This window comes from Hippopotamus amphibius, chromosome 6 (genome assembly GCF_030028045.1).
Source record: "Hippopotamus amphibius kiboko isolate mHipAmp2 chromosome 6, mHipAmp2.hap2, whole genome shotgun sequence".
Lineage (NCBI taxonomy): Eukaryota > Metazoa > Chordata > Mammalia > Artiodactyla > Hippopotamidae > Hippopotamus > Hippopotamus amphibius.
This window is the reverse complement of record NC_080191.1, coordinates 159,425,135-159,447,349: the sequence shown is the minus strand read 5'-3', so window position 1 is coordinate 159,447,349 and position 22,215 is coordinate 159,425,135. Positions and strand designations below refer to the sequence as shown.

At 50.7% G+C, this 22,215-nt stretch overlaps 1 protein-coding gene across 1 annotated transcript in view; it reads right to left on the bottom strand.

Moving 5' to 3' along the window:
• Window positions 1-4,187: 4,187 nt before the first annotated feature.
• ECE2 (endothelin converting enzyme 2) overlaps window positions 4,188-22,215 on the bottom strand; it is a 30,493-nt gene continuing 12,465 nt past the window's right edge. The window contains exons 3-20 of the mRNA XM_057737813.1: window positions 16,353-16,577; window positions 16,008-16,257; window positions 15,596-15,811; window positions 15,002-15,126; window positions 14,740-14,886; window positions 14,523-14,588; window positions 10,612-10,800; window positions 9,777-9,919; window positions 9,386-9,500; window positions 7,927-8,037; window positions 6,943-7,041; window positions 6,764-6,841; window positions 6,134-6,237; window positions 5,843-5,953; window positions 5,650-5,717; window positions 5,278-5,468; window positions 5,072-5,167; window positions 4,188-4,364 (exon numbers count right to left, since the gene is read on the bottom strand). Of these exons, the coding sequence (XP_057593796.1) occupies window positions 4,188-4,364; window positions 5,072-5,167; window positions 5,278-5,468; window positions 5,650-5,717; window positions 5,843-5,953; window positions 6,134-6,237; window positions 6,764-6,841; window positions 6,943-7,041; window positions 7,927-8,037; window positions 9,386-9,500; window positions 9,777-9,919; window positions 10,612-10,800; window positions 14,523-14,588; window positions 14,740-14,886; window positions 15,002-15,126; window positions 15,596-15,811; window positions 16,008-16,257; window positions 16,353-16,577 (2,511 nt within the window). The remainder of the gene's footprint in view (window positions 4,365-5,071; window positions 5,168-5,277; window positions 5,469-5,649; window positions 5,718-5,842; window positions 5,954-6,133; window positions 6,238-6,763; window positions 6,842-6,942; window positions 7,042-7,926; window positions 8,038-9,385; window positions 9,501-9,776; window positions 9,920-10,611; window positions 10,801-14,522; window positions 14,589-14,739; window positions 14,887-15,001; window positions 15,127-15,595; window positions 15,812-16,007; window positions 16,258-16,352; window positions 16,578-22,215) is intronic.

Sequence of the window (22,215 nt, the reverse complement as noted above, 5' to 3'; positions counted from 1 at the left end):
TGGAATGTTCTTCACTGTTTTCTCTAGCAAATTCTCCCATCCAGCTCAGTATCACCTGTGTAGGGAGCCTTTCCTGTTCTATCTTTAAAGTTATTTTCTTTTTTTAAATTATTTTTGCCTTTAATTCAGTTTTTTTTTTAAGATTATTTATTTTTGGCTGCTTTGGGTCTTCGTTGCTCTGCGCGGGCTTTCTCTAGTTGTGGAGAGCAGGGGCTACTCTTTGTTACGGTGCGCAGGCTTCTCACTGTGGTGGCTTTTCTTGTTGTGGAGCACGGGCTCTAGGCGCACGGGCTTCAGTAGTTGCAGCACACGGGCTCAGTAGTTGTGGCTCGCGGGCTCTAGAGCGCAGGCTCAGTAGTCGTGGCGCAGGGGCTTAGCTGCTCCACAGCATGTGGGATCTTCCCGGACCAGGGATTGAACCTCTCTCCCCTGCAATGGCAGGCAGATTTTAACCACTGCACCACCAGGGAAGTCCTCAAGTTATTAGTTTCTTCCCTGTGCTGCTACCGTGCTTGGTACATCCCTCTCCCTCCCTCCACTCTCAGCTCTTAGAGGACAGGAACTGTGTCTTATTCAACTTTGTGCCCCGAGCACCCAATCTAATACCTGGCTTGTGATAGGCCTTGACAAATATTTGTTGAATGAATGAGTAAATGAGTAGCTTTACATTCATCTTCAGGTCATCTTTGTGTATAATAATGGCCCATTGGGAACTCTCTTTGGACCCCAGAGCTCAGCATTGGGAAACTGTCAGGAGTCTCCATTTGTGAGTCGTGATAGGTCTACTGAAACCATGCTTATTTTATGGAGACTCTCTTCCAACTTGACATTTCCAGAGCACTTCCAAGTGTGAAATTATATTGTTTGGCATATGTTACTGTATCATGCATGGGAGTTGGTCAGACTTCCAATGGGACAGTGTAAGGTATGGCCCAGCACCTTACTAATAACTGCTCTCATGTGTCCACCATCCTTTATTTCCCCTTCTGCTTTAACAGACCAGAGCATATTACAGATGCATAGTTATCAACTTGGCAGGCTGCTAAGGGTGAAGGTTACATCTGTCACTTGGTGTTCACTTTGCCTTGCCTCTGGAACCAAGCACCTGCAGAGTGCTCAACAAATAGTGCCACCTGGCTTAATTTCAGGTCAACATGTGCTTAGGTTTCCTGCAGCTGCCTGGTTGTCACATGTACCTGGCTCGGGTGTGATGGGGGCCATGAAAGTGCACCTGCTGGTAATGGCCTCACTTGGAAGCATAATGAAATTGCCCAGAAGACAGATGTATATGCTTGAGTCTAAACTTTATCATGACTTAGAAGACTAAATGGTGGTGATTAAGAGCATCTGAGCTCTAAATCTGAGTATCTGAGTTCCAAATTTGACTTTAATGCAGTCTGTCTTAGCTGACACTGGAAGTCATGTGTTCTTTTTCCTTAGTTTCTCCACTTTAAGATAGAGACAATGATAGGACCTCCTTATAAGCCGTTGTGGGAATTTACTGAGGTGATGTTTTTAAAGTGCTTAGCATAGGCTTAAGCAAACACGGGCCTTGGCAAATGAGGGCTGCTCCTCCTCCTCCTCCTCATCATCTGACACTTCGAGCTTCTGCAAATACAGAGTTTTAATGCCACAGTGGCCAGGTGGTCCGTATCCCAAGCTGGCCTGTGAAATCAGGTGTCAAGGGAAGGGCAAGGCTTTGTGATACCAAGTCTCTCTCCTCTATCGTTATGCCAACATTATAAATCTCATTCTCTGTACAACACCCAAACTTCACAAGCCATTTCTTAGTGTTTCTTTGGGTTCTGGAACTTGCTAAGCCCATGAATTCACTTCTTAAAACATTAAAGCTGATCTAGTCCTCAGAGATCATCTCATCCAACCCACTTATTTTACAGACTGCTAAGGTTACTGAGATCTGAAGAGAGAATAAGCCAGGCCTGGTGTCACAGCTCGGGGGTGGCAGACCTGGAGCCAGAACCAGGTTTCCAGACGTGATGGCCCTCCTCTTTCCAATATACTGTGCCGCCCCTCCTAGAGCTGTGCTCTCAGAACAAAGACTCAAGCCATGCTTTCCCTTGGTCTTAGAGTTCCCAAGGCCACTTTTCCCCTTTCTTAGTAGCCAGCAATTTCCTTCCCTAGATAAGCAGCCACACTTCCAAGTAACTTGATAGAGACCCACATACAGCTCTTCACGGGGACAGTCTGGTGCTGGGACAGGATATAGACTGTGGAGCACATGCTGGTGCCATCACCCAGGGATCAGGGGCCAGGGACCCCAGCAGCAATCACTGATAAAGATTCACTCTTACCCCTCCAAACGTAATAAACCCACCCCTACTTACACCTTGGGGAACACTGCATTTTAAAGAGAATTAAGACTGGACTCTTTCTACTGTTTTGCTCTGGTTCTCATTTTACAGATAAAGAAACCGAGGCTCATAGAGGTTATGGAACAGGCTCAATCGCATACAGCTGTCAGAGCTTCAATTTCAGTCCAGATCTCTGACTGCAGTGAAGTGATTACAGTTAGACCTGTGAAATGGAAACTGGAGCACTTATAAAATACGTTGCTGTGATGATCAGATGAACTTATGAAGGTGAAAGTGCCAGCCAACAGAAGAGTCACCTGAGGGAGGAAATCATCTTATTCATCTTTCCACACCACTGCCTGGCACGTTACTGGTAATCAATATAGTTATAAAAATAAATCTATGAATATATAAATTTATAAATGAATGAAGAGAGGAATGAGCCACCTAGCAGAAGTGCCTGGAACACAGAGGTAATCCATAAATGCTCCATTCCCTCGCTCGTTCTGGAGGGTGGCAGCCAAACCTGCAGTCTCTGTGCCTGGCACCTGGTAGGCCTTGATGAGCGTGTGTCGGTGGGATGAGTGGCTCTCAGGAGCGCTGAGCCTTTGAGGACGTGCAGAAATGCACGTCTCCTCAGCCACAAGCAGAGGCTGGTGCTCCGAGCTCCAGGGAGTGAAATGCTACCTTGGCCAGGGCTGCCCTCCACTGCAAGGAAAAGGCCACCCATCTTCCAAGCCGACCCTGGCCAATTAGTTACCCAGACTCAGTGTCAGGCCCAGCTGCGTGCACCAGTGGAGGGCTGTGGCAAACCCTTCCAGCTGTAGAACAGCCAGGGATGGAACACGGCCACCAGTGAGAGGAGGATGTACTCCACCCGCCAGACCCAACTTCATGCCATTCCTCCATCCTGCCTCCTTCTTTTGTCTTCTTGGGGCTTCAAATTTTAGTTCCCTGTGTCTGGTGAGGGAGTAAATGAGTACCTAGAAGAGTACCTGGCATACAGCAGGTACTCAATAAATACTGGTGGAATGAGTAAATGAAAACAGGACTGAAGGAAGAGACAGGCTGGCTGATGTGTGTCTATTTATTGGCACAGGGTCCTACAGGGCCAAGACCACTCCCTCCCCACCCTCTTTCCTGTAAAAATAAACTCTATCCTTCCCTCTCCCTGTTCTCTCTGCCTTCCTGCTTGGTCCAGGGACAATCAGTCACCCCCTAAGACTTGTATCCCGAGACACAGGGACGAACATCCCCTACACGTACACACGTCCCCTCTGAGCTCAGGGAACCTGGGAGGCCGCAGGAAGGTTCGTGAAGGCCCTCAGGCTTCCACGAAGAGCTGAGCACAGGTGGGCTGTCAGCCAGGGTTGGCAGCAGTACTAGGAGCAGCGCGAGGAACGCAGGGCGGGGGCCGCCTCAAAGGCGGGGCTGAAGGGAGCTCCATCTCCTCCCAAGGGAGCACTGAGTGCGCTTTGGAGAGACGTGTGGGAGGCACACCAGCCAGCCCCTGCGTGGTCAGCGTGTGGCAGGCACAGCAGGCCCCACAGCCACCAAGCCCAGTGAGCTTGGGGCCAGAAGAGGTGGGCTCCTTCTTGTGGAAGCCAGTGCCCCCTGCCCACGCCTCCTCCAGGCAGGGTGACACAAGAATGTCACAGTGAATGGTGGGGGCTCTGCTGGAGGCAGGGGCACCCCCAAAGCAGAGGCACGGTGTGGCGGTCGAGGAGGGACGAGGACTCACGCCACCTGTGGTGCGGAGGGGCCGGACCCAGCCCAGCTGGCATTTGCCTTCTCCAAACCCCAGAGCAGACAGCCTTTCTGGGCAAGCTTCCCCAGGCCCTGGCAAGAGCGGGCCATTTCTCCCCCAACCCAGGTCTACCACACCTCACAAAGCTGCCCTGAGTTCATAGGGGAGCCGACAGGGCAGCCGAAGTGCCGCAGGAAGTCACGGGAATTGGAGAGGGTGCCCAACACGCGGAAGCGGGCAGGACTGTGGGGGTCGGTCACCAGCCCCTCGTGAGAGCTCTCGGGTGTGCGGACCGAGCACCACACCTGCAGGCCAGGACAGACATGGGGACGTAAGGTATCTAGTGTGGGCGAGGCCACGGCCCCAGCTGCAGCAGAGCCATCCCGAGGACACACAGAACCGTTGCCCTGGCCCCTCGGCTCAGGAGGCCTCAGGGACACAGGAGAGGGCTTAGCCGGCATCTCAGCCCCAACCCCTTGCTATCGGCACCAAAGGAGAAGAAGTTGCCCTCCCTCCCAAGTTCCCTGAAGGCCTTTCAAAGCTGCTGGGACGTTCGATTGCCCGGGATGGACATGTCTCAGGGGAGAAGCCCAGCCCCCAGAGGCTGCCTGCTTTAGTGCAGAGTACCTGGAGGAGGCCCCGCTGCGTCTGCCACTTACTGTATTCCTGGGTAGCCCTGGATGAGCCACTTTATCCCCGAGCGTCCTCCTCCACAGCCACACAGGAGCATCATGAAGACCCATCCTGCTCCCTACCCCTGCCCCCTCAGGCAGGGCAGCCCTGCCCTTCAAGATCTGCAAAAGCCTCCTGAAGGCTGCTCCCTCCTGAGGCCTCCTCACATGCCTTTGCGGACCCCACAGAGAGGCTGACCGCGAGGCCTTCCCAGACCACGTTCCCCATTCCAACTTCGGCCCCATCTCCCAGCCCCTCTCCTGCACACCCCAGCCTTCTAATGGCAGGCCCCCAGGATGCAGGAGAGGGGCAGGCCCCCGGCCTCCCAGGAGGGCAATACCTGGGCAAATCCCACGAAGAAGAGCTGGTGGCTGGTGAGCCCCACCGCTGGCAGCTGCTGCTCCTCCCCATGCTTTCTTAGCCATGCTTTGTAAGCCTGGGATTGGGAACCGGGGTGGTGAGACTGTCGGGGCCTGCCTGCCAGCTCTGCCCAGTACCCTGCCCCACGCGGGGCAGGTGAGCCCCAGCCACCAGAGGGCCACTCACATTGTACGCAGCCTTAAGCCCTCCGTTGTCAGCGATGTTCTCCCCCAGCGTCTGGCGGCCGTTGAGCTTCTCCCCGTTGACCTGGTACTGGCTATACTGCTCCTCCATGCAGGCCGTGTGATTCCGGAAGGCTGCCAGTGACTCATTCTGCCACCATGGCCGCAGGTTCCCTTCCTTGTCATACTCGCGCCCTGAGAAGAACTAACCTTTGCACCCCACCAAGACCAGAACTCAACCCTTGGGGACACAAGCGCTCCCATCAGCCCTCACCCACAGACCCCAGGGTCCATGGCACCAGCTCCCGACATCCCAAGGTTTTGCAGGAGCCACTAGGAGTTCTAGGCTGGAGGAGACAACTGGATGGACCTCTACCTTGGTCATCAAAGGCATGTGTCAACTCGTGGCCCATCACCACGCCGATGCCACCGAAGTTCAGGGCCCTGGTAGGTGAGGAATGCTGAGTGAGGACATGGTGGGGGTACTTCTCGATCCCACCTCCAGGCCTGCTCCCAGCTCACCCACAAGCCCAGGCCCCAGCACCCAGCCCCTCCTGCCTCAGACACACTTGGGGTGATTGCGGGCGTAGAAGGGGGCCTGCAGGATGCCAGCGGGGAAGACGATTTCATTCTTGGTTGGAAGGTAGTAGGCGTTCACTGTCTGGGGGGTCATGCTCCACCTGGGGGAGGGAGAAGCTGAGGCGGAGCCTGAATCTCCGGGTGCCCAGCAGCCCCGACCTATATCCTATAAGAACCTTGTGACTCAGCTGGGACCCATCTTGCCATCCCCTTCCCCCATCCCCCTGGGAACCTCCCCCAACTCTCCTGCTGCCCCAAGCGTCTGCAGCCCCCACTCTTACTGGTCCCGGCTGGGAGGCTTGCGGAGCTGGTCAGCCATCACCTTAGCAGAGAAGTTGTACAAATTCAACATGTTCTGGAAGAAGGAATCTTCAGACACTTCGTACTATGGGAATGGTAGGATGTAGAAGGCAAGCGAGAGAACATGTTAGAGAAGATAACAGTTCCAGTTTGGCAACCAATTAACACCTTTCTGAACCTCAGTTTCTTCAGCTGTAAAATGGGTGTAAGATATCTAATAAATAATAATTGCCAATATTATGTTGCAGCTGCTTTATTTTTTTAAATACTATCTCCTTTTATTCTCACAATATTCCTATCAGGTAAGTGGCAACAGGACCTCCTTTTACAGATGGAGAAACTATGATCCAGAGAGGTTATATAACTTGTCCAAGGTTACAGTTAGGTAGAAACAGATTTGGCTGCAAATTCCTGCTTGTGAACACTGCATTGCACTGCTGTCCAGCCTGCAGCCTGGCACAGAGCCAGCACTTGAGCAATGCCAGCTGCCTGCACTTGCCTCTGAAAGGAACCAACAAGCACCTCCTTCCCTCCCAGTGCTTGAGCTCCCATTCCTGAGCCCTGTGCCCCCCACAGGGCTAAGGTTCAGTACTGATGGGCAGGGTACTCACCCCATCATAAACATCATCCAGCTCTTTGGGCTCCAGGATGAAGTCCGGGAAACCAATCATGTCATAGATGGCCTCTGCCTAAAGAGACCAGGTTAAGGGTTTCCCTCCCCAGGCTCCCCCCAAAACTGTATTCTCCATCCTCACCTCAAGATGGCGCCCCAACCCTGGCCACCGCTCACTTTCTCCTTGGCGGCCTGGCGGGTGATCTCATCCATCCAAACCAACTGGCCCAGGGCCTCCTCAAAGGCGGTCCGGATCTCACTGATCATCCCCTCTGCCTGGGAGGGAGGGTGCACAAGTCTGCCTCCCACTCGCATTAATGCATCCTTTCTCCCTCTCCACCCTAGCCCGCATCCCTGTTCATGCAGGGGTGCACAAGGGAGTACCTAGACTCTTGAAATAAGGCTGAGCATCTGGGGAGGATGAGAAGGAAACATGATTTGTGAAGGTACTGGGATTGTGGTGGCTTTTTTTCTAACTAATCAAAAAACTGACAATAAGTTAACTGCATTAACATTGTAATTTAACATAGTGCGTGGATATTTATCTGATTATGAAAGGAAGGCATTAATAGCAGAAAATTTGGAAAACTGAGAAGAGTTGAAGAAGAAAACAGACCATTTAAAATCCTATCCCTCAAAGATAACTCCTTTTAACATTTTGATTACCTATTTCTAGTGTCTTTCCTGCTGGAATATTCATAGATAATATAGAATTATGTTGTGCAACATATATATATTTTGTAACCTATTTTTTTTTCAGTTAACGATCATCAGTTTTAAGGCTGCCTCATAATCATCCTAATCACAGTTTGCTCTTCCAGTCCCCTGTGCTGGACAGTTAAGGTGTCGGCATTTCTGCCTGTGATAAACAACACTGCCACTTACACCCTTGGAGGTAAGATTTTAAGCACCATTATCATCTCCTAATAAATAAATATTATTTTTCTAGTTATACAGGTAACATAAACTCATTGTAGAAAACGTGGAAAATACAGAAAACTTGAAAAGACAAAAAAAAAAAACTCTCATAATCCCAACCACCCGAAGTAATCACCGTTAATTTGTCGATAAATTTCCTCCCAATTTTTTCCCTGTGTATACATATAAATATGAATTTTAACTAAAATGAGGGATAGTGTTGGAAGGACCTTGAAGACTCACAATTTCCTTACTCTGCCGGTCAAACGTGGCCTTCACAAAGAGGGAGCCCAGAGCGAAGCCAAGGGCGTCATCCGTGTTGGAGATGCAGGTCTGCCACCTCGGCGTGCAGGACTGTAAGGGGTAAAGAGCCAGACCTGCTAGAAATGGCTCTGCCCTCCAGTCTGAGGGCCTTTTCTCTGTGTTTGGGGCCAGCCCCACTCAGCTCTGCACATCAGAGACCTGGGTTTGGGGTGCCATCTCTCCCTCAGACTCCAGGGAAAATGAAGGACAATATTGCAAAGCATGCCAACCCCAGCAGCGAAACCTCAGGAGAGACAGGTGTGCTGCCTGCTCTATTCTCAGCACTCTCCTCCTCTTACGTTTCTCAGAGGTCCACTGGAGTCCAGATGTTTCTTTGCTCAGCTGCACTGCTCAGTCTTACATCCATGCCAGAAACCTGGGGGGTCACCAGCTTCCTCTATCTCCCTACCCCCATGTTCAATCTATCACCAGATTCTCATAACTCTGTTTCTTAATCATCTCCTCCGTCCACCCCGTTGCTACTTCCCTGCCCTATAACACTATCGTCTCTTGCCTGAAGATTGCAGTGGCCTCCTAACTAGACATTCTGACTCCATTCTCATCGCCCTCCCCAGCCCCTCCCCTCCATCTGTCTTCCATTTAGCTGCAGAAAGATGATTTAACACATAAATCCAACCGGGTTACACCTCTGCCTAAAACCATCCCAGGTTCTCCATCCCTGAAGGAATCGAGGCCAGGCTTCCTAGGCACAGCATTCAGGTCCCTCCATGGATTGCCCCAGCCCTGCCTCACCACCCTCCGCCTCTCAGATGCCCTGTCCTCAAAGTCATGCCAGCACACATGCAAAACCACCATGCTCCTTCTGGCCTCTGGGAATTTGCACATCCTGTTCCTTCAGCCTGAAATGCCCTTCTCCCTGGTTTTCTTGATGAACTCCTTCTTCAAATGTCACCTCATCAGAGAAGCCTTTCCTAATGCCCCCAACCCCCCAGGGTAAAATGTGCTGTCCCCACCTCTGTCCTAGAGCACAAAGAAGGTCTTCACTCAGTGTGAGCACTTATCACCCCAAAATATGGTGTTTATTTACACATCTCCTTCCCCTACTTAACAGGGAATCTGGAAACTAAGAACTGCATTTATTCACTTTTTTCTTCACTCTCATCATCAAAGGTCAGTAGGTGCTTCACTTACAGGAACTCAGTCCTCCTAACAACCCCACAAGAAATTCCTGTTTTACAGACCAAGAAACGGAGAGTCAGAGAGGTGGGAGAATATGCTCAGGGTCCCACAGGCCAACAAATGGAAGAGTTGGGACTGGAACCCAAGTCAGCTTGATTCCTAATCCTGTGCTCCATATGCAAATGGTGCCTGACACCCACTGGGTGTGAAGCATCAGCTTGACTGCATTGGAAGGTGTGAGCAGAGTCAGAAAGCCCACCTTCTTGGTGCCATAGAGGGTCTCCAGCAGCTTCTCTTGTGCAGACTCAAAGCGGCGGTCCAGGCTTGAAGTTGTCTTCTGTACCAGGTTCCAGATCAGGTAATTGTTCAGGACACTGGTATGCAAGTGGCCAGAACATAAGATAAAGGCAGATACCATCTCCACACTAAGCCAGATCTACCAACATGCAGACAGCAGGAGTCCCAAGAGGCACATGTGGGAGCTGTCCCAGTATCCCTCTCTTTCACGCTGGGACCACACACCTGCCTGTAAAAGTCAGGTTGGAGTAAGGTGTGGAAACAGAGACCACAAGTGGGCCCCCTGAAGCCCCAGCCTAGGGGAATAGCCTGCACGGAGCCCTGAGCCCCTGACACTGTGGGCTCCCCCGCACCTTCGCTGTGTGCGGTTGATGAGCTCTGACACCTGCTGCAAATAATCCATCCCATACACCACCACGGGCTCAGAATCACCCAGCTCCAGCGGTGACAGCAAGAAGGACAGGAACTCCAGCCAGTCCACGGAAGGCGCCAGGGTCTGTGAGCAAAAATTCTCAAACCTCCCTGCCCTCTTGGCTTTCAGCAGACCCCTCCCCCATTGATACATTGGAGCTAGGAGCCCTTTCCATTGCCATAGCAACAGCTACTAGCTGCTTGGTGGCCCCTTCCTATAATAAACCCATTTTCAGGCCTAAGTGCTTTTCAATCTGGGAACCCAATCACATATATACAAGGAAAATCACCATGTGTGATATTTAGTTGGGCTGCAGATATTCAAATATTTTTCAGGCAGTTGATAAACTCCCCATATACCACCCAGGGTCCCTACATACCTGGCCTCTCCTCCAGAACCCCCCTTACCCAACTTCTCCATAATCCAACGACTAAGAGGTTGATGCCTGGGCACAGTAAGGGCCCTCCAGGAGATGCTTCCATTTCTCTTCTGACTGTTTTGTGGACATCTTGTACAAGTTGTCATAGATTTTTAACATAATCCCTCTGTGCATCCCCAGGCAATATGAAATGGACCAAGGGATGGCCCAGTGGGGGTGCCCTAAAACGGACACCACTTTTCCTTCTAGGATAGCAGTGGTGCAGCTGGGGAGCTCAGAAAAAGCAAGGAAATGAGGAGAGGACTGGCTGCCTCAGGTAGAGGGCATGAAGGGAAGCTGGCTGGCCTGTGCTGGGGCTGGCCCCCTCCCAGCCGTCTCTGTCCCCTGCCTGCCCCACCTGCAGCTCTGCAATGCTCATCTTGTGGTAGATCTTCTCCTCATCCCGCCGCTGGTCCTGAGGCACCGTGATGTTGGCCAACTGTATCTCCAGCTCCAGCACCTGCTGCATCTGCTCCCGCGTGGAGGCTGGCTGTCCGCCCAGCAGCACCCCCAGCTCCTCCATGTAGTCCAGGTAGGCAGTAAGCACCTGTCAAGGCCCCGAGTCATCCTCAGAGCCCAGCAACAAGTCCTGCCCACGGCTGAGAGGACTGTTCTGGCTGCTACCCCTGCTCACTGTCTCTTCTGCAGACCCTCCTCACAGAAGCTTTCCTGGATACCCCTCATCTTTTCTGTCCCATTTCTTATCACCATCTGCTAGGATCTCTTTTATTTATTTGTGCACTTGTGCATCATCTGTTTCCCCAAGAAGAACGTAAGTTCCAGGAGAGCACTGTTCCAAGTTACAGCAGCTTACGCACCACTGTATCCCAAGGGCCTGGAACAAGGCCTGGCACAGAATAGGAGCCCTGTAAATATTTGTCCAGTGGATGGACCTGCTTCCCATACTGCTCTGTCTTCTCCTTTCCTAAAGCCCTTCTACTTTTCCCAGCCCATCAGTGACCATGTGCCTTCACTTAACAGCTGAGTGGACCCCAAGGGGGAGTTTGGCCCACAGTGGCTTCAATTTCCTTCTACCTCCCATCCTGCCAGGCCTCAAACTTGCCACCTTCCCCTCTGGTCTCCAAAGGAGAGAAAAGCACAGAAAAGAAATATTTAGTGACTACACGTATACACATGTATCACATTCTCTGCTGGTGCTTTACATATATCTCTCCCCCACCCCATCCCCGCCGCCCTCCACCATGGCAACTCCATAAAGTGAACATTAGTTCCATTTTACAGATGAAGCTTGGCAAGATTACATGACTTGACTCATACCACAAACTAGCAGAGTCCAAATATGGCCCAGGCCTGATGATTCCAGGGCCACAGCCCCAGGACTGCCTGGGCTCAAAATAAACTCATACCCTTCAGCTCCTGCTGGCACTTGAGCTGCATGGGGGCAGGGACTGTTTGCTCTGTTCTCCACTGTGGTCTCAGGGTCTAGTACAGCATCTGGCACATAGTAGGTGCTCAATAAATATTTGTTGACTGATGTGTGAAAACCTGAGCACAGACCCTCAGCTCTGCTCAGCACCAACTTCCTGTGGCCCTCCTCCCAGGGACCACTCTCACTCTTGCCCTGAAGCCCCACCCTGGCCTCCTTTAATTGCTAAAGGCCATCTCCTCTTCCACTCTACTGATAAGTTTTAGATCTGTTAATATCCATTCTCTGCACTTCAAATTATCTCCTTTTTCCCACCTCTCCCTTGCTTCTGATGTCAGAAGAAGAGGTCTGAGTACCAACTGCAGTCATTCCAGCTCCTAAGGGGGATGGTTGGTTCAACTGGTGACCTTGCCCCGCCCCCCAACTCGCTTAAGACTTACTTTTGCGGGGGGGGGGGGGGGGGGGGGGAGGGGCTGTGCCACTCAGCTTGCAGGATCTTGGTTCCCTGACCAGGGATCAAACCTGGGCCCCTGGCACTGGAAGCACAGAGTCCTAACCACTGGACTGCCAGGAAATTCCCAAGACTAACTTTTGAGACTTTTCTAAACCCTGGTTTACTCCTCAGTTTTTATCACATCTGAACCTTTGGCACTACACCTTCCCCTAGATGCTGGCACAGGAGACTCCTACCCAAGACAACCAGCGACACACTGAGAGCCAAACCAAAGCTTCTTGCCATGTGATTTTCTCCTGAATTCTCAAAATTCTCTCCTCCCCTGACTCAGGTCATATCAAAACCATACATCCATTCATATCACTCTCCACTTTTGAGCTTCCCTTTCCATTTCTTTTGGGATAAATGCTAAACTTGACCCATAGTGTTTATGTATGACTCTACCTACCTGTCCAGAAGGACTTGGCCCACTCTTCCCTCCCATTCCCCTCTCTGATCTGTCAACACGTCACACCCCTTCCCACCTCAGAGCCTTTGCATCAGCTGTCCCCTTTGCCTAGAACCCTCTCTTTTCCGCACAGCCTACCCTCACCCTAGGACCAGGTTGGCTCCCTGTTACTGCACTCTCGGAACGCCCCGGCTTCTCCTCTATGACAGTCTCAGCAACTGTACACAGGATAACTGTGCACTTGGCCATTTCATGCCTTCTCCCCCACTGAAGTGTCTTGTTCACCACGTGCTAGCGGAGGGTCTGGCTGAGGGATGCTCAGTACATGTTTGGGAGTGAATGGGAGAAGGACAAATCCCCATCCTGGTTGTCCTGCTCCTAGAAGTCTCTCTTCCTCCCTCCACCCTTGAAATACAAGGATCGCCTTCTTTCCCTTCTCTAGTCTCGCCCTTTCTCTTACTTCTCCTAAGTCTTTGTCTAGGCTTTTAAAGAAATGCCCCTCAAGCCTTCAGCTCCCTCCAGGCCCGTGCTTGCTCCAAGACCCCACCCAGCTTTCACAGCTGCCTGCTGATCTCTCCACAGAGATGGTGCCCAGGTCCCTCACACTCACACATCTGAAATGAGCAACTCCCACTCCTTGAGTGTCTGCCACATGCAGAAGCATAAACCTGCATCCTCCCCCTGCCCCCAAGCACTATATGAGGTAGATGCTATATGCTCCCCATTTTTCAGATGAAGAAACAGCCTCAGAGAGCTTAATCAACTTGCACCAGGCTGCCAAGCTGGGATTAAAATCAAGGTCTGACATCAAAGTCTTCCTTTTTTCCTGTGGTATCAACATCTCCCCAATGTGCTTGATGCTGGTTCTCCCTGTAGACACCCCAGATTCTCTGAGGACCCCACCACCATTCAGGCGCACAGCCTCAACTATCTTTACCTCTCCCTCCTTCTACTCCTCTCTTCTAACATCCAGGCATCAATGATTTGTGATTCAGACTTGATTATGTCTCTTGCATCCTCCTTTCCTGACTTTCCCTCTACCACTTCCCCCTTTAGGGTCCTCACAGAGTCAAGCCTGGAGTACCACAGACAATCTTAACTGACCTCCAGGCTCCCTCTCTTGCATCTACTTTTCACACCCAGCCAAACTGCCTTCACAAAGCCCTTCACACTGGGGCCCTCCCTCCCTGCTCTAGAGCATGTAATGGCTCAATAAACTCAGTGTGGCACTGCAGGTCCCCTCCCTAGCTAGTCCCTACCGACCTTGCCACCCTCTCATCTGCTCTGAGCTCTACATTTTGCCAAACTGGACCCCTTCCTGTGGTCCAAACGTGCCTTAGCTTTTCCTTCTTCAACACTTTTGTTTAAACTCTGAGCATGCCTTCACCCAGTCCTAGACATTCTACAGGGCCTGGCTCAAATGCAGCCTCCTTAGGAAAACTCTGGCTGCCATGTCTCTCCTGAGTCCTAGAAGCCCTCTTTTGAGGTTTGTTCTTAGCTATCTATAATCACGAACCCATCTACACTGAAAGCTTCCTATGACAGTGGCTCTGAAAAGTACGTCTCACAGTAGGTGCCTATAAAATGTTTTCCTGGAAGAGCAAGAGAAAGGAAGGAAGGAAAGAAGGGAAGAGGAAAGGAGGAAGGAATGGGAAGGGAAGAAAGGAGGGAGAGACATGCAGGGAGGGGAGAAAGAAGAGAGAAAGAAGAAAGAAGGGGGACTTCCCTGGTGATCCAGTGCTTAAGACTCTGTGCTTCCACTACAGGGGGCATGAGTTCAATCCCTAGTTGGGGAATTAAGATTCTGCATGCCTGCATAGCACAGCCCACAATAAATAAGTTAAAAATAAAAAAGAGGGTAGTTGGCTTACTAGGCGACAGGATAGGCTTACCTTGCCCACTCTGACCCTGGGCAAAGGGAAAAGTAAACAGGGATCAGCCCAGCTCAACAGGGGGCTGGGGGGTGAGGATACTCCTTACTTTCTCATTGGCAGTCCTGTTTAGGTAGTAATCTCGGGAGGGTAGAAAGAGCCCAGACTGGTCCACCTGCAACAGCAAGGTAAGGAGTGAGCCCTCCCCCTGAAATCTGGACTCTTATGCAGGTGGGGGGCGCCCCAGCCAGCCCATCACAGGGGAGGGGAGTCTCGTCTCAGCAAATAGTCCACAAGTCCCTCCCCACCCTTCCCCAGCCCGGTACCTGGATGACATTGCTGTTGGAACTCTTAGAGTCGGCACTGATGTAGACAGTAAAGAAGGGGGTGGCCCTGTACGTCCCTGCTACTGCCTTCAGCACCTCCATGAAGTTGTCCTGGTCCCAGGGCCCCGTAATGTTCCAACCACCAATCTGAATAGAGATCACGGTGGCGCCTCTGGCACAGGGGCCCCCAAAGCTTCCTGGGGCCACATGCTCTCCCAAGACCTGTCCTCCGCCCCCGCCCACAGCCCACCCAGGGGCCTACCTTGTCAATAAGGTCTCGCAGCGGCTGGGCTCCCAGCTCCTCAATGCGCTCCACCTGTAGGCAGGAGAGGTAGAAGCGCTGCGTCTTCCGTTCAGCTTCGCTGCTGGAGTTGAAGGTGGCGTTTTCTGTCAGATAGAACACAGGTCTAGGTGGCAAGCATGCTAACTGCTGAGAGGGGTCCTGGATCCTTGCTTGATCCCTCTCCTTGCCTTCTCAAGGGGGCAGCCCTCCTAATGGAGACGCAGGAAGACGGTCTGCCACAGCAAAACATAGCTTCCTCTCTCCTACCCAGGGGGACTCCCAAAGGTCTCTAAGCACTACAGACTCCCCGGTGCCTACCACACCTCAGCAGTGCTCCAGAGCGCAGAGGGGAGTTCCCTCACTTCCTTAGCCCTAGAGGCCTGCCCCATCAAGCCCACCTGCACCCCCCAGGAGGCCTCTGCTCTCTGCATCCCCTACCCCAGGAGTGTTGGCAGTCATCCACTTCTTCATTCATTCATGGACATTTACCGAGTACCTACTAAGTGCTGGGCCCTGTGCTGGGTACAACAAGACACGTACTTGGCACAACACCTCCCTGACAGGCCAACTCACCAAGCAGGTGCTTCAGCATGGCCTGGTTCTGGTCCCAGAGGCTGTTGAAGGTGTTCCAGCGAGAACGCCCATCAGGCAGAGGGTTTCTCCGGATCCAGCCTCCACAAGAGAACTGGTAAAAGTCCTCACAGGGGCTCACCCCACGATCCAGGGACTCTAGGATTTTTCCAGCCACTCGAATGCAGGCCTCTGTGAGGCAAGTGCTGTGGGATGTGTCTGTGGCAGGGGACATGGGGTGGGGGTGGTAGGGAACTGTCAGTCAGTCTGGGAGGGGCCATGACAGCAGGAAAGTTGGGAGGAGAGAGAACAGCTGGGGGAAGGCTGGCCCCACCCAGAGAGAATCTTATCAGCCCCTTCAGCCTCCAGAGCCCCCATAGCTAGGAGGACTGGTGACAGGAGCAGGCCCACCTACCTCTGTGGTACTGGACCCCCAGGGCCACAAAGCAACCCAGAAGCAGTGCAGCCAGCAGTAGAGAGACAGCAGCCAAGACCAGCTCCAGCTGGGTGTGGGAGCCCAAGAGGTGTCTTGTCCTCTTCTGGAATCCCACCTGGGGAACAGAGGAGGACCTCGAGCTAGCAAGCTGCAGGTAGGCGATCCAATCGTAGAAGTCCTCCAAGAGGGTGAAGGCACAGGCAGTTTCCAGAGCCATGAAGCAAAGACGCTACCGGGGTTGACTTGGGGCACGGGGGCAATGAGGTAGGCTGAGGTGAGCCCCGAGCCTGTTTTGTGCAACGTCATGGCTCAGAATTGCCTCACCATAGTCCTAGCGCAGAGGCCAGAGATGGAGCCGAGGCGGGGGCAGGTGACCCTCCAGGGCAACCCAGAGCTCCTGGGTGTGCCGGGCGTCATGCCAGGGCGGGGGCCTGGTGAGACAGGGAGGACCCCCTTGCCCACCTCCACGGCGTCCGGGGAGGCCCCGCCCTCTACGGGGGTCTCGGGTGCGTCTTCATCCCGCAGCGTGGCGCGTTTGTACTCCACCATCTGCCAGACAGTCGGGGCGCCAACCCAGGTCAGGCAGAGAGGGCTGCGTGCCCGCGACCCTGCCCCGGCGCCCCTCGCCCGGCCGGGCTCTCGGGCCTGGGTCCCTCCGGCCCCCGCCCATCGAGTCCGCAGCCCGGTCTCCGCGGAGCCCCTTCCCTACGCCGCCTGCCCCTCTGCCGCCCCTCAACCCCAGCCCTTTCCCCCGGGGCCCGGGGCCCCCACTCACGTTGCCGCCGCCGCCGCCGCCCAGCTCCTGCAGCGCGACGCTCATGGTGGAATCGGGGCCAGCGGCCCCCTAGGACTCCCGGCGGCTGGCCCCCGGCCCGGCCCCGCCGCCGCCCGCCATCGCAGCTGCCGCCGTCGCCCCTCGCTCGGCGGCCGCGGCCGCCCCCGCCTGCCTGCGCCCCCCTCCCCCCGCGGCGCCGCGCCCGGGGTGGGGGGGACGCGGGGCGGGGGGAGGAGCGCGCCTACCGCGCCGGGTGCTCGCTCCGGGTGCCCGCCGCCCGCCCCGCAGAGCTGCCCCCAGCCTGCCCCTCCGCCCCCCTCCCCCCGCCCTCCAGAAACGCGGGAGACTCCCTCTCAGCTTCGTGGTCTGCACCCATCCCAGCAAGCCTCTCGCAATTTCCGTTCCTTTGACCCAGGCCCAAACCCTGCTGACATTTCTTGGTCCAGTTCCCCAAATTGCAGGCCCTCCCCAACCCTTTTAAACACCTTTGAGAAATTATGTTCTCCTGGGGAACGTCTTCCCCCAGCTGTCCGCACTGCCCCTCTTAGCCAGCACACACAGAGCAGCACGCAGGAGGTGACCCACATTGAGGGCGTCCACACGATACAGAGAGCACATAGACCCAAAGTACACAGGCAGGCACTCAGCCCGACACACCGTCTACACTCGCGCACACACTCACTCACCGCTTACAGAACGCACACGCTGAATATTCGCACAAAATGTATACACAAACCAGGCACCCAGAGCGAACATGTTCTACACTGAGGTTCTGGACACGCACACGCAACGCACATACAACACACACACAGAGTGCTGCGGCAGCATGCACACGCAGGGCACACTCTGAGCCCACCCTTACGTGTTGCTACAAGACTGCACTTTTACTCCCCGAGATAATTGTCATCAGATCATCTCACAAAGGGAGGGTTACAGATGGTGACAAATCGGCAGGGAAAAAAACAGCTATGCACAGATATTTAAAGGAGAGATGAGCTAACACTTCTAACTTGAGGAAAGCAAACCACTTTATTTGGGAGGTTTACAAGAAAGAAAGAAAAAAAACCACACACCAAGCAATATTTAACTGAAAGGCAATCGTGTGGCATCTATGCATCTGCCATCTGCCTTCCATATTGTCATTCCTTAATCAGGCCTGGTGGTGTTGCAGTCTGCTTCACTGAAGAGTGCCTATTTTGGCTTTTTTATTTTTTATTTTTGTTTTGTTTTACCACAAATTTTGAAAAAGTGCCTCATCCTCATCCTGCCTCTCTTTTGCAAAAGAGCATGTGGATTTGACCTGAGACGGCTTGGAATTGTAGCAAATTCATCTCCCATTTCTTGACTCTCACCTCAGTTCTCAAACCTCTTGCTGTGAGCACCTCTAACATGGAATGCTCTTGTGGCTGAGAAAGGGTAGATGATGAATGGGTCACGCTGAGAAATGTTAGATGGCTTTCTTTGGGCATTTTCCGCCCCAAAATTGCACCTTCTCAAACAAGAGGCAGTGCACAGTGTCATAGTTAGGATGAAAGATTCTGGATTCAGACTCAGGTTCCTCTCTTGTAAAATGGAAATAAGAATAGTACGTATTTCAAAGGATAGTTGTGAGAACTAAATGAAACAATACTTATAAAATGCTTGGGACCATGTGTGGTATGTAATGAGTACTCTAGCTGCTATTATTATTGGTGGTGGTGTTATATTAAAATCCTACAGGCAGAAATGAGAATTGTAAGGCTGGAGGAAGCCTGTTCTGTTTCACAGATGGTAGAGTAGGCATGTGGGTTCTAGGTTAGTCAGAACTTTCACATCCAGCCGTATTGTGGTCTGCAGTAGCACAGCCTTGGGATATCCACATAGGACAAGTTTCTGAGTTGTTCATCTTCAGTCTGATGACCATGTGGCATCACATCACTCACCTCTTTCCCCTCTCCCCAAGCCTGGGCAGCAGAGTCAGTCCTGCCCCATGGAAAATCCCACCACAACATGGCCATGAGAGTATAAGCAAAGCCACTTTATAAGACCTTTCTGGCTCATTAGAACAGGCTCATGGCTGCTGCAATGTTATGCTATAAGTAGCAAGCTTATACAGCACTGTACCATGGCCAGCCACTGTTCTAGGTGCTTTACGTCGAGGTACTCATTTATCCTCATGGCATTTATGAAGCCATTTTACAGATGAGGAAACCAAGGCATAGAGAGGCTGAGTCACACAGCTAGTAAGCAGTAGAGCTGGAATTCAAACCCAGGCAATCTGACTCCTTTCTGGAAAGCAATTTGGCAATATGCATCAAAAGGAGGATGTACTTCCTCCCAACATTAGTTGCTAGTCTTCTGCCACATCTTCTCTGAAGAGTAAGGAGAAGCACACAGTTTTCAGACCTGTACTTAAATCTGGGCTCAATTCTTTATCAGGTGTATAATCTTTATGAATTTATTTGAAAGCTCTAACTTTTCACTTCTTTATCTGTAAGGTGGGAACAATCATCCCTATCTCAGAGTATTGTGAGAATTAAATGCAACCACATAAGAAAGAGGCTGGTATCTACTTTTATGGTGTTCCGAGTTTCACTAGGTTTGGTCTAAATGAACATTTCCTTTTCATGACTCTTTGATGACCCAAATCATTTATTAGGTTCACAACTATTCCTGAATGTATGTTAAGTACCCAATATATAAAAGGCTTGGAGGTTGCTCTGTTCTTTTTTTTTTTTTTTTTTTTTTGGCTGCGCTGGGTCTTCATTGGGGCACGTGGGCTCCAGAGCATGTGAGCTCAGTAGTTGGGTGGGCTTAGTTGCCCCGAGGCATGTGGGATCTTATTTCACTGACCAGGGATAGAACCCGCAACCCCTGCATTGGAAGGCAGATTCTTAACCACTGGACTGCCGGGAAAGTGCCTGCTCTATTCTATATTTCTACATTTTTTCCTCTGTATTTATAAGTTTTGACTATTTTGTTCTCTCATTCTATCATTTTGTCTCTCTTTTCTGCTTTTCTTTTCCTATAAGAGTAACTTGGGGGGGGTCTGTTTTTCTCTAAATTGATTGTGAATTGAGAGGGAATGGAAAATGTTTTATGTGTTAACTTACAAGAACACCATAGCCATGAAGATAACAACACACATTAAGGTCCAGTGTTGACAAAGATGGGGAATGTAGGCACTTCTGTATATTGCTGTTGGCTTGTAAACTGATACAGTGTTTTTGGCAATATGAATCAAAAGGTGTGTGTGCATATTTTTTGACCCAGAAAGTGGAAGTCTAGAAATTGTTCCAGGAAATAATCATTATCTACAGTCTGTATCAATTAGCTTTGGCTGCATAACAAACCTCCCCAAACTTCATGGATTAAAATAGCAAACATTTGGGACTTCCCCAATGGACCAGTGGTAAGAATCCACCTTGCAATGCAGGGGATGCAGGTTTGGTCCCTGGTCAGGGAACTAAGATCCCACTTGCCTTGGGGCAACTAAGCCCATGAACTGCAAGTACTGAGCCCACATGCTCTGGGGGCCTTGTGCCACAACTAGAGAGAAGACCACAAGCCAAAACAAAGAGCCCGTGTGCTGCAACTGAGACCTGACACAACCAAAAATAAATAAATATTTTTAAAAATTGCAAACATTTACTAGTTTACATGTTCAGTAGGTTGATTGGGTGGTTCTTCAGGTCTGGGTCAGCTCACCAGGAGCTGACTCGTCTAGCTGAATAACCTTATTTACATGTTTGGACTTCAGATGGGATGACTGGGCCTGGTATCTATGTGGTCTCTCCTTCCCCAGGAGGCTAGTCCAGGCTTCTTCATATGGTGATCTCAGGATTCTCAACAATAAAAAAAGGGCCAAGCTCCAGTACATAAACACTTTTCAAGCCTCTGCTTGCATCACACTTGCTAAAGTCCCTATTGAGCAAAGCAAGTCAGATGGTCAAGCGCAGAATCAGGGATGGAGAAATCGATTCTACTTCTTGACTGGAGGATCTACAAAATATTGGGTCATTTTTCTCCTCCAGCATATGTTCATCTCAGCACTGTCTCTAATAAAAAAAATGGGAGAGGATTCAATGTCCAAGAGTAGAGGGCTTGTTAAATAAATCAAACATCCATACAATGGGACACAAATGCAACATTTACAAATGATGGAAAAGAAGAGTTAACACTACCAGGAAATGTATTCCATATAGAGTTAAGTGGCGGAGAAAAAGAATTACAAAACCTCATTTTTGTGAAGCCAAAAAGTATAAAAGCACAGGTTAAAAATAACAGAGATTGGAAGGACATGCAACAAAATGTTAATCTGAATATATTTAATGATGAGGTTACTTTTAACTTCTTTATGCTTTCATGTATAATAGCTAACAATTCTATTGTCTAGCACTTACCTAAGCACTTCATGTCTGTTAACTTATTTAATCCTCACAATGACCCAATAAGATAGAGTCTACTGATATCATTGTCCAGCTGAGGAACCTATGACACAGGGAAGCTTAATAACATACCTAAAAGTCACACATCAGGGAGAAGGCAGATCCTTGATTTGAATCTAAACTCCATGCTCTTAACTGCTAATCTCCTTTATAAGTCAACTGATTGCCTTGGGTCAGAGTGTGATATTTGATAAATGAACTATATCCTTTGTTTTAAACCTTTTTTTTTTAAATCACTTAAACTTTTTTTTATTGCAAATGTAACATATTCCAGAAGTATATAGAATAAAAGATGAACTTCATTCTGCCAGGTCCCAGTACCATCCTCAGTGATAACCATTATTAACAGTTTGGTGTGTATCCTTCTTGCTCTTTCTTTTATATGCATTTATATACCTAAATACACTGTGTGTGTGTGTGTGTGTGTGTGTGTGTGTGTGTGTGTGTGTGTGTGTGTAAGCATGCATACATATGTGTGTATACTTTTTTCCACACTATGAAATCATACTCTATAATTATTTGATGATATTTTGGCAGGCCTTGGAGATCTTACCATGTCAGTCCACACAAATCTGCTTCATTTGTGTGTGTGTGTGTGTGTGTGTGTGTGTGTGTGTGATTTATCAGCCTTTGCTAAATAGAAGAGTCCCAGAAATACCCTCATGGTGTAGGTTTTCCTTGAGTGGACAGCATGGGAACAAAGGATCCCCAGAGAGCTTAAGGAAGGAGAAACATGATCATGAGAGATATAAAAAGATGACCCCCAAGTACTTGTAACTGATGTATTTGTTTCCTAGGACTACTGTAACAAAGTACCACAAACTGGGTGACTTAAAACAGAAACTTATAATGAATTCCCTGGAGGTCCAGTGGTTAGGACCCTGTGTTTTCACTGCAGGGAGTGTGGCTTTGATCCCTAGTGGCGGAACTAATGCTATGCAGAGCAGCCAAAAACAAAAACAAAAACAAAAACAAAAAAACCCCA